General features: G+C 38.1%; 1 protein-coding gene across 1 annotated transcript in view; it reads left to right on the forward strand.

Moving 5' to 3' along the window:
* Window positions 1-1,797: 1,797 nt before the first annotated feature.
* Window positions 1,798-14,095, forward strand: part of Spta1 (spectrin alpha, erythrocytic 1) — a 59,419-nt gene continuing 47,121 nt past the window's right edge. Inside the window, exons 1-9 of the mRNA XM_048357250.1 lie at window positions 1,798-1,958; window positions 3,352-3,588; window positions 4,960-5,085; window positions 6,475-6,615; window positions 7,485-7,631; window positions 10,067-10,200; window positions 10,868-11,012; window positions 12,547-12,701; window positions 13,859-13,994. Coding sequence (XP_048213207.1) covers window positions 1,935-1,958; window positions 3,352-3,588; window positions 4,960-5,085; window positions 6,475-6,615; window positions 7,485-7,631; window positions 10,067-10,200; window positions 10,868-11,012; window positions 12,547-12,701; window positions 13,859-13,994 — 1,245 coding nt within the window. The 5' untranslated portion in view covers window positions 1,798-1,934. The remainder of the gene's footprint in view (window positions 1,959-3,351; window positions 3,589-4,959; window positions 5,086-6,474; window positions 6,616-7,484; window positions 7,632-10,066; window positions 10,201-10,867; window positions 11,013-12,546; window positions 12,702-13,858; window positions 13,995-14,095) is intronic.

The following is a 14,095-nucleotide window of genomic DNA, read 5'->3' on the forward strand; positions in this document are numbered from 1 at the left end:
TTGTCAATCACTTCCTTTACTAGACAGAAGATTTATGGGTTGATCTAGTATCACTTATTTATTTTTGCTTGTGTTTCCATATGGAAGAAGTCATTGCTAAGATCAATTTCATGAGCTTCCTCCAAGTTTTCCTCCAGAGGTTTTATATGCATTCATTACATCTAATAAAATTGGGCACTAAAAGTGAATATATAAGTTTGTCAAGGATTTCAATTGTAGCTCATGTTCTCTGTCTGGAAGCAAGAGAAGGAGGGGAAATTATCTTCACCCAAGAGACAAGAATCAATGTCTGCTGAATATCTTCTACAGATATCAACAAGATCAAGTTATATTCATTCCTAATGTTTACAAGATTCTGTAAGCTATTGTCTCCATTTTATATGAGAAATTTGCCTAAAATAGTCTCCTCAATAGCTTTTAGTTATTCCATTAGAGCTAACCCCATGTCAATGTAATCACTGTGCCATTCTGCTTCTCTTTGATTTTAAGCAATCTTTTCTTAGTCTAACAACATTTCCACTTCAGTTCCCTATAGTTCAAGGATCATGTCATAAAACATGTAATAACCTTGTGATCACACACATATATGTGTATATATGTGTGTATATATGTGTATATGTGTGTATACATGTATATATGTGTATGTGTATCTATCTATAGATATATGCTGTGTGTGTGTGTGTGTGTGTGTGTGTGTGTGTATTTGGCCAGCCAGCAGGACTGACTACCATGAAATAAAATGGTTTCTTCAACACACAGTTTGGGTCAAAACATTGAAATTGGACACTTATCTCAATTCATACTCACTCATCAATTCATATCAGACTAAAGGCTTAGATGTAAGAGATGTGTAGAACTGCCAGATGCAAATACGGGGGAAGTTTCATGATACTGGCCTTAGAAATGGCCTCTGGGACATAGGAACAAAAAAGTATAAGCAAGAAAATCAAAGAAAATGAAGCTGGATGTGGATATTCCTCCTGCTTTGAAAAAGGGTATAAAAGCTTTCTACTCTTTTCTTATTTTTTTGCTTCACTTAAATAAGAGCATAAAAGAATTATGAAAATGAATTTGTTTCCTTTTACTCCATTAAAATAGATTATAAAATAGCATTTTTTATTTTTCCTACACATTACATGTTAGTCCCATTTTTAAATGTTCTGAGATGATATTGAATAGTTGGTCAGATAAACTACCTTTATTATTTCATTAAATGCAAAATAAACATACCTTACCATTTTTGTTCCTTCTGTTTACATGCTCAAGGGTACGTCTATATCATATCTTTGAAGCCTCAAATATTAGGCCAAAAATAAAATATTCTTCTTATTTTAGGAAATACTCTACAGCAAAAGTAGGGACAATTCATTAAAGGCTCTTAAATAGCCACATTTGGGTATTGAGGGAGATTTAGTTATCTTTCCTGGAAACAGATGAAGACAAGAACCTGAACGTGCCAAGTTCTTCCACTTCCATGTTGCAAAGAGGCTTAAACACAAGGGACACAGGATTCTTTCCTGGTTTGTTAATCCCCAGACATCACAAAATCTAAAGTTAATCAAAGATCTAAGGCACAATTTTAACATGGCCATTTGCCTTGTGTGGATAGTTGGTTTATTCCTACTCTCTCACCTGCAAATTTTGTTTTCATTTGGTTTTGGGAAGTCCTGCTGAGAAACTGAAAGCCTTCCTGGTCCCCCATACACTCTCCCAAGCTGCTGAGTCACCTGTCTGTGAGTGTCAGCTCTGCCTCAGCTGAGCAGCTGGGTATGCCTTCTAAAGATAATGTGAATTGTCTGCGATTGGCGGGATATTGAGACTTCTTTTTGGGGGTCTGGCTACATTCACATTTCTGGCATCTCCGTTGAACTAGACTAGACATCTCTCTGTCTGTCTTTTCCCCAGATACATTTTTGTCTAGACCATTAGGAAAGATGGAGCATCTTGCTAAGGAAACCGTGAGTACAGAATTCTATTGTTTTCAATGCAGTTCATCCTGAAGAATATTAGGAAAGCTGTCCCCTTTGAACATCCTGCATTATCTTTAACAAGCTCATTAGAACTGTTCTTATTTGATTTTGAAACAGTAGTGAGTTTTAATTTTAACTATTCTTTTCTGAATGTTTCACTTGAAACAAGAACTTAGGATTTATCTATCTCTACAACCACCAAGACTCAGTCAGGTCACATAGAGTGAAACTTAATAACTTGAGGCAAAATAATACTTCAGTAATATTTCAATCTCCCTGGAATGTTTTAAATTTATAGTCACAGTAGTGATGCCATTGACAGGAAATCAATTGTGTTTAGGAAAAACAGAGAAACTACACTTTAAATTCCCTATTGAATGTTCTGGATAAAATAAGGCTAGAAAACAGTACTCATGAATAAAGTAGACCAAATGGATATTTCATTGGTTCTTATCACATATAGCCTAGATGCTTCTAAAGGAGAGAATGCTTTCATGTTACACAACAGTAATACTAGATATTATATTCAAAAACCAATTACTGAAAAATAAGCAACTTGAACTTTATAGTAAGTAGATAGATCTGCAGAGTTTTTTTAAGAAACCAAATAAAAAGAAAATAAACCATCAATCAATAAACTACATTTTTACATGAGCTACATAATATATGGACTATATTTTTAAATATCAAGAAAATAAAACTTAAGTTTTTATGTTATGTAATTCATTCATTCTAGTTGTTGAATTAAGTTAGAATAACCAGCACATGCCAGTGCCCATTTAAGCACTAAAAAGGAAAAAAATGGGTTTAGAATCAATAAAATTACTTTTTTTGTACTGGCACTGGAGCTTGAACTCGGGTTCTTGAGCTCTATGTCAAGGTTGGTGCTCTATCATATAAGCCACACCTCCACTTCTGGATTGTTACTAGCTAATTGGAGATAGTAGCCCTTGATACATTATTTTAATCTATTTGAAATTCTGTGGTTAGTTTGGTCATCAGTACAACTCTACACTATTAATAGAATGAACACTAAATATAGTGACATACATCTATGTGAGCAGTTGGAGTGGCTTATAGGGTGATAAGAGTTGTTGCTCTAAACAGTAGTTATATACAGTTAAAGTTACACAAATTCACTTCAGCCCTTCTAACAATAGGCATTTATAGGCCTAAATAAATCTAAGCATAGATTTGTCATGAGAGTAAATGCTTTGGAACACATAAGAGTGCAGTGAACTAAAGATTTAAGAACTAGCCATAAATAAAAGCTTTCTTTCATTTTTTTCTTTATAAAATTTCACTTGACACATAGCAATTTTACATATGCATGGAGCACTGTGTGATACTTCCAAACACATAGCAGCTTTTTAACTTGCAGGCTATGGAAAGCAGTGGGCCAAAGGTTTTGGAAACAGCAGAAGAAATCCAGCAGAGGCGTGAGGAGGTGTTGAATCGGTACCAGAGGTTCAAACAACGTGTTGCTGAGAGGGGTCAGAAGCTTGAGGAGTCCTATCACTACCAAGTTTTCAGGCGAGATGCAGATGACCTGGAAAAGTGGATCATGGAAAAACTTGAGATTGCAAAGGATAAGAGCTATGAGCCAACAAATATACAGGTCACCTTTCCACAGACTTCTCTAGAGCAGTTCCAAAGAACTCTAGGGTGGGAAACAGGGGGTTTTGTTTGCTTCATGTTAAAGTTAAAAGATGGATGTGAGTAAAATCTGATACCATTTAGAAACAAGTGAAACAAAGTTGAGCCAGTGGGGTGGGAAGTTTAAGAATTAAATTGAAATAAATGGAAGGGGGCATGAATCTATATGTGCTAAGTTCTTCCAGTTCTATGTATCTCCTCCTAAAATGTCAAAGGGATGAGAGTAAGAAAAGAAAACTGGGAGTCTGTTAGTTGTTGAAAGCTCAGAACTGTTTCTTTTAATGAGCTTACATTCACCATTCACATTCTTATAACGTAAAGGTACAACAGGTTGATGGTAAGGGAATGATGTAATACAATGAATAGAAAGAACAATAATTACACCTCTAAATGGCCAAGTCTCTAACTTCTGACTCTCTAAGATGCTACTTGCGAAGAAAACTCATTCCAAATAGAATTCTCTGGTAGCTTAACAGACAAGATAGTGACTGAATAATTCAAGAAATCTCTGATATACCAAGTGCTTTCAATGTTTTGTTATAGTAAGTTTGGAATTATAGAGGTAGAGAATCTTCAGTGTTTCTACTGTCTTCATAACCAAAAGGTTTTCTAGGTATCCCCAAATTTCTATTCATGGCTCTTGTCCCAGAGGTTTTGGGTTTTTTTGTGGGAGGTTTGCCTTTTTTTCTTTGTTTATTCTCAGCAAGGCAAAATTTACTTCTGCAGAAGGGTACTCCATCCAAAAATCTGGCAAGTGAGTGCACAGAGCAGAGAGGTTGCTCCCCTAGGCCCAGAAACTTTTAGAGCTATCCGTTGACTGAGTATTACAGCATCTGACATAGACATGGCCACTGGGAAGGAGAAAGAGCACACCTGAATGTTGAACAAGGAGCTCCTGGAACAAGATCACAGTGACCTACAAAACATCCGTTTACACATGGTGAAAGTTGTTATGAAAACTATCATCTTCCTCATTGTGAACTGTTTTGAGTAGAACTCAGCTCTCTTTGTCTTTTCTAAAGAAGTGTTACATACATTTAGTCTTAGGGGAGACTGCAGAGCCTACAGAGTGTTTACTGATAATTTCCCAAAGATTATGGAGACAGGACTATTCCTATTTTCTTCTCTTGGCCTCCTCTTTGGACTCCTTGATATCTGTGTTTAGTAACTCTACCTTTAGCGACCATTTCTTTGAAGATATAAGTGTTCCATCTATGCTCATAGGTTATCATTTAATCCAGGTTGGGAAGCAAGTCATTCTGACTAGTACTAAAAGAAGGAATAAGAAGACCACACCATAATTTAGGGAATCTGTTTCATTTCTAAATTTCAGGCAAAATATCAGAAACATGAATCCTTCATAGCAGAGGTGCAAGCAAAATCAAAAGTCCTTCCTGAACTGGAAGAAATTAGAGAAATCCGGTTTACTGAAGATCATTTTGCCCATGAGGACACTAAGGTAAATCAAAAGGGTCTCAATGAGAAGTTTCCAGTTGTTGATTATATTCATAATATTTAATTGAATATACCAAATATCAATGTTGGTGGATTCGAGCAAGAACTCTTGCCTTTTGCGTTCTGCTGGTATTGAGGTAGAAGAAATAAAAATGGGAAATCCTTATGTTCCATAACTTGGGGGATTGTACCATGATATGGAAGGTATAATTTGATGAGATTACATTTCTCTTTTTTTGCACTGTGAGATAATTTGCCTCAAGACCATGTTGTTTCAACTTCTTCCACATTTCTCAGAAGAAATGGATTTTCCAGCAGTTTCCCTCATTCTTTCTTCTGGCTTCAGTATCTTTTTTTCTTTAAACTTTCCAAAAATTATTGTTCACCCATTTCAATCTTCTCTGAAATCTTTCCTCTTTTACCTCTGAGGGCTTTCTTCATGTATCATATCCTGTTTTACCTTTCCAAACTCACCTTTCCCCTCACTTCAAAATAGCCCTGAATTATCTTATCTTCAAAAACTCAACCTTGAGCACACAGAATGTAAAAAATCATAATTATTTCAATGAAAATTTACAACTCTGTTACTTGTTCTTAATGTATTGACTACTTTCTGACTTAACCCATGTGCTGTTACTCTTACAGATGTTTCTATTGATAGTCAATTCAAGTTCCGTTTGGTATAAGTCAACTTTTTTTGCTATTGAAGAGTTTGTCTGTTGCCAAAACATGTTTGCGCTACATATTAAAATTTGGGACAGATTTTTCTATGCAACATCAAAGTTCTAGCCCATTTGACTGCTAGCAAAATATGACCAGGGAAAATAAAAATTAACCAGAAAAGGATCTTAGTAGAAAGAAGAATTCAGAACAAGAAATTTTTATATTCATTTACATAAAATAAAAGTCATTTTGTATTACTAACTTCTCTGTGTAATCCTCTACTAAAAGTATTTGAGGAAATTGTTAAAACATCTTTCACATGTCAAAAACACTAGGGCTGTATTGGACAGCATCATGACAGGGCAGAAGGAAATATGGTTCATATGTTACCATGAGCAATGAGTAGTTGAAAATGTAAAATTCTTGAAGATGGCATCCGCCTATCAAAAATCTTTCCGTTCGCTCAGTTCAAATGCATACGCTTACATCCTTCCCCTTGCCCGTCTTATAGCTTGTCCTTGTTCTATTCTCTAAAATCCCAAAGCATTTCAAGAAAATTTCCTCTCACAGATGATATTTGACTTAGTAGCTATTTTCATACATATTCTGTTGTTTTGTGTCTTTCTTGAGCGATTAATACAAGCATGAATGGGAGGAAAGAATGGGAGGAAAGAGTCTGGATCTACTTCATAGCCTCTGCCTAAACAGTTCTGCTCCTTCTCTCCGAAAGACCCATCTGGATGAACTGCGCCGCCTGTGGGACCTCCTGCTCGAGCTGACCCAGGAGAAGAGTGACTTGCTGCTGCGCGCCCTGAAGTTCCATCAGTACTCACAGGAGTGTGACGACATCTTAGAGTGGATCAGAGACAAGGTATACACAAGTGCAGTTGTTAGATTCAATGTACATTAAGAAAAAATTGAACTATGTAACTTGAGGGTAGAGATGGGGGAAATGATGAAAGGAGTAACATTGACCAAGAAGCACTGTACTCATAACCTGACTTGTGAAGTACTCATCTCTTTGTACAACTACTTAATAATAATATATATGATTATATATCAAATCTTTGAACCCTCTGAGCTCTCTGGGTCAGGTATTCTAGAGTAATTTTCTGCAGATTATTCTGCAAATAAGAAAGTCCAGTCCTAGTCCTTTAGGAAGAAATAGGACATTGGGCAAATATTTAGGGGTGTTCAAGCGATTAACATGGTAGGGAACAAACATAAACCCATGGGTCTGAATACAAAGAAAAAATCAACACAAAAATAGCATGCCTTTAAATATGATCTAGGTTCATCTCCCCTCAATGTCTTATGCTCTTTGATTCCCTCTCCTACTTTCTGATCATACTCTCAATCTTGACTGGAAATATTTCCAACTCTTTTTCTAGTCACTTACCTCTCAGTGCCTATTACTACTATGTTGAATTTTATATTTTCTTAACTGTCTAAACACACTTTTCTAAAGACAAGATTTGCTTGAGCGATTGGACCATGTAATGCTTTTGTAGATAATCATACACAAAGATAATAGAATCAGGATATATTGACTCATCACCTTTTGGAACATAAAAAGGATGCTTCTAGAGGCTTTGGCCTCTAATCCTCTAATCTCGCTGAGTACCATCCTGCTTCTGGCTTTTCCCAGAAGGCCTCTCCCAGACTCCACCAATATTTCCTTCTGAATTGTCCCAATGCAAATATTTATTAATGACTTGGAAAACTTTTCTGCATTGACAGGAGGCTATAGTGACACTAGTAGAGCTGGGTGAAGACTGGGAGCGCACAGAAGTTCTGCATAAGAAGTTTGAAGAGTTCCAGGAGGAACTGGCAGCTCGAAAAGGGAAAGTGGACAGAGTGAACCAGTACGCCAATGAGTGTGCTGAGGTGAGGTGGGAGCAATAGAATCATGACAGGGGAAAGATCCTGAGCTTCATGAAGAACTTCCAGCAATTAGTAGGTGGGCTATGAAAAACAAAAACAAAAATGGGACATTGTGAGAAAACAGAGTTCATGTTCCTGAAGTAACAGGTGTAAGTAGCTCCCTCTGCCTTCTGGATCCACCCACTCCTGGAAGTCTATGGAAATGGGAATGTGTGTGTGTGTGTGTGTGTGTGTGTGTGTGTGTGTGCATGTGTGCACGCACGTGTGTGTGAGGGGGAAGAGAAAGATGAGGGGAGAGACACAAAGTTAGAAACAGATAGAGGAAGAGGAAGAGAAAAAGAGGAAGAAGAAGAGGAGGGAGGGCTGGGGATATAGCCTAGTGGCAAGAGTGCCTGCCTCGGATACACGAGGCCCTAGGTTCGATTCCCCAGCACCACATATACAGAAAATGGCCAGAAGTGGCGCTGTGGCTCAAGTGGCAGAGTGCTAGCCTTGAGCGGGAAGAAGCCAGAGACAGTGCTCAGGCCCTGAGTCCAAGGCCCAGGACTGGCCAAAAAAAAAAAAAAAAAGAAGAGGAGGGATTAAATAAAGTAACTCATGCACCATGCAGTATATTTGTGTTTACGATGGGTACTCTTCATGTAAAGAAGTGAGAACAAATTAGCATAAAGTAATGCTGAGATATCACTATGTATCTCTCTACCTATCTGTATCTATCTATCTATATAACAGAGAGATATAATATCCATTGTACATGGTTTTCATGATTTTTTTAGAGGTTGCAAAAAGAAAAGGTGGCATATTGACCATCATTAACTCAAGTACACAAGTGAGTAGACAAACCTGTGTCAGAATAAATAACCCAATACTATGTGAGAAATAAAACTGGAATGGTGCATGTGTGTGTGTGTGTGTGTGTGTGTAAAATCAGGCTTATATATAACGTATTTTGTAATGTATATACCTACATGCATATATAGTTCATGTACATGAAACAATAAACTTGTACTTTTCCATTTATAGATCCATTTATGATTGCAGCTCTGTATTGAAAATTGTTAATAACCCTGTGTTTGAAAAACAAAGAATTCAGGGTGAACTGCTATTAGAAAAGGAAACAAATGTTTTCTAATTTATTTTACAGCCCATATTTCCAACAGTTCCTACCTTTCCTCCTTTTGCAACTTTTTTTTCTTGTTGGAAAGGCCTCATTTGTCTATATCTTTCTAACTATCATAAAACTTAAAATAACAAATGTATTTTTGTTTATAATTCAGTGAGTCAGATATTTGAGCCCCCCAAATGGGCCACTGTCCTGTACTCCCTGGTATTTTTATGTGGCTGCAGTTAGTAGATGATTTAATTAGGGTTGCCTCAACTCCATGTTTGGAGCCTTGCCAGAGATAATGGTATTTCTCCACATGGTCTCCTGTCTTTCAGTAGGCCTGCTTCTTTGCATATCAGGCAGAAGATGAGGCTGGAAGCTGCAGGACCTTGTGGAGCAGAGATGCTGGAACTCACAGAAAATTAACCCTGTCACCTACTGCTAACCCAGTCAAAAGCTGACCTGGAGTCAAAGCATGAGGAAACAGATCCAATTTCTAGGAGGGAGAAATAGAAAACATGACCCTTGTTTCCAATTTACCACAATGAGATACACCCCTTTTAGAGTGGGGCCTCCACAACTATATAGAAATGACCAGACACTCGGGGTGGAGAATGAAGATATTTCTGCCTGAGGAATCTTGGAAATGAGAATAGGAATGAAAAGAACTGGGGAGAGAAGTGAGGAGTAAAGGTAGTTGGACATATGAGAGCTCTTCATCATTCTGAAGCATCAAAATAGGCCGAGGCTGCTACCTAAGAATTTATAAACATCATTGCTTCCGGTAGCTTGTGAAACACCTGAACATTTCTACAAACCATATGTGTATGGTCTACATATATTTAGAGAAAGCGGGAAATGCTTTCCTTTGAATTGTGAAAGGTAATGGGATCACACACACACAAAAAAATTCAGAACCACCACAGCACTAGCCTTTAAGAAAATTAAGTTGTACTTCAGAAAGGGAAGTTTATTTCCCTTGCTTTTAAGTTTCAAGGGGATTTGTCAGGCATTGGCATGGCAAAGCTCTGCCACAATGCTGTGGTGTGTGTGTGTGTGTGTGTGTGTGTGTGTGTGTGTGTGTGTGTGTGTCCAAGTGTGTCAAGTCCACTGCTGTTGGCCAGAATATAACCTCTGGGAGATTGATTTTTCTAAAATTTGGGAGCATGCATGAAATGACAACTAGGGAGCCAGCTATAATAAAGGTTGGTGTCTGGCTACTATGGTCATCTCCACCTCCAACAAGGCATATGCAGTGTGAAATTACATGTTTTAATGATTTTTTTAATGTAACTGCATCCTTGCATACCTCTGGTGTTGGTTTTCTTCACAGGAGAGCCATCCTAAACTGCCCTTGATAAAGTCAAAGCAGGACGAGGTGAATGCTGCCTGGGATCGTCTCTGTAACCTGGCTCTCCAGAGGCAGCAAACGCTCTCCAGTGCTGCAGACCTCCAAAGATTCAAGAGGTATGGATAGTCTTTAAAAATAAAAAGTAAACAGAAATAGAATCATCTTTCTTTCCTTTTTATTTCATCTATATTTTTCTAAATCTCGAGCTTTGAACTCAGGTCCTTGAGTAAGCACCCTTCTGCCTCTGCCTTCCAAGTAGCTGGGATTATAGGCACGTATCACCATGCTTGCTTCTTTCTATCAACCCTGTCTACTCTTCTTAGAAAGTAGTGGTTAATACTTCAAACCAATGAGCATCAGGTCCTTGCCTTTAAGACAGCAAGGAAATTTAAGAAAATTGAGACCTATTCTATAGCAATGATATAGAAGTTGAAGCCCAAGTTAATTTTAAAAAATCACACTAGTGTATTAGAATCTCTTCAGCAACAAGGACAATGAATAAGAATTTGATGCGGTAAAGAGTGGGAGAAATGCTATTTATGAATAGCTGACTCTGATAGGAGAAGTAACCCTGGAAGCTCAACTGTCAGGAGGTCCTTAACATCTCAGTGGACACAACCCACAAACAAGAAGCTTTTAATTTTTGCTGGTGTGCGGGAGACATAGAGTAATTGCTACATGGGTGAACTAGGCTAGTCTTTGCTGTATGTTCTGTTGCTCTGCTTGCCCTGCAGTGTCTGCCATTTTGTTTGGTGATGACTTATGTTAATGCCTACCTGACAGGGATGTGACTGAAGCCATTCAGTGGATCAAGGAGAAGGAGCCTGTACTCACCTCTGAGGACTATGGCAAAGATCTTGTTAGCTCAGAGTCACTGTTTCACAGTCACAAGAGACTTGAGAGGAACCTTGCAGTCATGCAGGACAAGGTAAGCCACTGTTGGAAGAATTGTTTTGCTCCTGAAGTTAGAAAAGTCACATGTTAGTTATCAGTGGAAGAAAAATTTTGTGGCATTTGGCAATACTTCTATAGTCTACTTCGTACTTGCCTACCAATCCTGAATAGTCCTTATTTTATTCAAATTGCTTTATCCATGTATCTATGCTATATGCTTCATATTCTCATTGTGTAATATATTATACAATTTAAAAATAAAAATGTTGCTTTGAGAATAGTTCTCTAAAATACCCTGTGGCCAAAGGGTTTCATTTCAGCACATTTTTTGTTTCTGTTATAGTTGAATCCTGTTTGTTTCTATCCTTCATTCAGTAGATTAGGGAAGCATTTTCTTCTTCTTTTATGATCAGCTGTGAGACACATAAAACTGAATCTGCCTTCAGGTTTCTTTCCCACATCTGGAAAACTCTGTTTCCTATATCTATAGGAGCAAACACAGGCATGCTAGAACTTAGAGCAAACCTCTATCCTTGAACTTTTCCCATCTTCTATTTCTCCCTGCCCCCAACTCTTGCCCCAATTTACTCCCATTATTACTGGTTATCAACAATAGTTTGCACTTATAGAATATTTACTGTTATCTAATAATAACCCTATCCCCTCTGACCAGTTTCTACAAGCTGTCAATATTTCGCTTTTTAAATTCTTCCTCGTTGTTTTTACTTTTGAATAATAAAATCCCAGGCCTTGATGAATATTGGTAACAAAATGCCAAACCCTCTTCAATATCTGATTATAGTTGAACACAACTAATGGCAACTAATGGCAACACATAGACAGTGACCCAGAGTTGCCTTTTAGCAAAAGTGATTGTGCTTTTCGGGAATTGTGCTTTATGGTTTGGTGTTCCTGGAATTGTCTTGACCTTTGGGGTAGAAATGTCTTCTTGAGTCCCTCTATAATATTCAGAGGAAAACCACTATAAGGTGGTTATGAACAGATCTGTATCTAAGTCTGGCAGTAGTTTCTAAATTGGGCACCAATGGCTCATGCCTACAATCCTACCTCCTCAGGGACTGAGATCTGAGGACAGTGGTTTGAAACCAGCTTGAGTGCACACATCTGAGATGCTTTTGTTTCCAATTAACCAGCAAAAAAAAAAAAAATCCAGAAGTGGAGCTGTGGATCAGGTGACAGAGTATCAGCCTTGAGTGAAAAAAAAAAAATCTAAGGGCAAGTGCTGGGCCCTGAGTTCAAGGCTTACTACTGCCATTTAAAAAAAGTTTCTACCTCAAGATTAGTATTAAATGATGAATGAGCAAATGCATGTAAAAAGTGAGATATACAACATTCTCAATAAATTATAAGTATAGTATATTAATACATGTATTAATGAAAATTGTCAATATTAATTCATCAGTATTAATTATTATATTAATATATTAGTGAAAATTTGTCAACTATTATTATTCATATGATTGTTGCTTCATTATACCTCGCCCATAAAATTTCACCAGGAGTCAAGGCGCATGGATTTTCCACTAGGTTTCTTTCTTATTCCAAAGGTAAAGGAGCTGTGTGCCAAAGCAGACAAGCTGATGACTTCCCACCCTGCAGATGCTCCTCAGGTCCAGCAGATGAAGGAGGAACTCATCTCCAACTGGGACCACATTCGGGCTTTGGCTACAGCCAGATATGCAAAACTTCAGGCTTCTTATGGGTAGGGAATCCCTCTTGCCTACTGCTCTACCTGCCTCCCCCAAAGCAGAAAAGGGTGAAGGGGCTATAATAATAGGGGAGTCAATTCTCCTGTCTGCTCAGCAGAAGCAAATTAAGTCTTACCTTAACAAGGAAAAATCCCTTATGGCCTGGTATACTCATACCCAGCTACACTTCATCTTTCCATCATTATAGGCTATTATAAAGTAGACACATCTCATTAGAATAGCTCTAGCTAAGGAGCTAAGTTTTCCATCTGAAGAGCCTCAAAATGGCTCTAGAAGCATTTGAAAGCTTACAAGAAGCCAGGTGCCTGTGGCTTGGGCCTAGCTACCCAGGAGTTTGAGATCTGAGGACTACGGTTTGAAGTCAACCTGGGCAGAAAAATCCTCGTGAGGTCTTTATCTCTAGTTAACCACTCCAAAAACAAAAAAAAAACAGAAGTGACACTGTAGCTCAAGTGGTACAGCACGCTAGCCTTGAACACAAAGTGGCTCAGAGATAGCATGCAGGCCTTGAGTTCAAGCCCCACAACCAACAATTACGAAAAGCCTTCAAGAAACTGTCATAATCAAGCATTATTTTAGTAGTTGATTCTTATGATTAGTATTATAATCACCAGAAGACCATGTGTTATACATTCAAATGACAAACATTTAATTTTTTTTCAATAGGAAACTGGTTTTGCCATTTTCATCTTTTTAAGAATAGAGCTAAATGTAAGCTAAGGTACATAAAGAATTCCTAATTTGAGTACTTCCTGCCATGAAGTGATTTGTTATTTATATAACATATTCTTATCTATCCAGTGCATTGTGGGATTTCTCCTCTATTTCAAGTACCTCTGGAGAAGGTGTGACTTCAAGGTGTTGAACTCAGGGCATTCGTACATCAAATCACACAATGACACACTAACCACAGGATAAACAAGGTGGTGTGGAGGTTTTATAATTTACACCACACACACACACACACACACACACACACACACACACACACACACTCCCATTGTAATACCAGAGGAAGAAGAGGAGTAATAAGTGATATTAGCAGAAGACCATCTCACATGTCATAGACCAGCCCCAACCCTAACTCATTGTTCAAAGTCCCTTCAAATCTGGTTTCTCTTTCCTGCCCTTTGTCTCACCTGTCCTATAGGTACCATCGATTCTTGTCTGACTATGATGAGCTCTCGGGCTGGATGAATGAGAAGACTGCGCTCATCAATGCTGATGAGTTGCCAACAGATGTGGCCAGTGGGGAGGCCCTACTAGCCCGGCATCAGCAGCATAAGGTAGAGAGCAAAGGCCTCCCCTGTAGGGAGGGAGGTTTGGTTCCGTGTCTATAAGAGGGGGGATGGTTCAGTGCCAAGAAAGACAAAAGGTTTCCTGCTCT

This window comes from Perognathus longimembris, chromosome 11 (assembly GCF_023159225.1).
Source record: "Perognathus longimembris pacificus isolate PPM17 chromosome 11, ASM2315922v1, whole genome shotgun sequence".
NCBI classification, from domain to species: domain Eukaryota; kingdom Metazoa; phylum Chordata; class Mammalia; order Rodentia; family Heteromyidae; genus Perognathus; species Perognathus longimembris.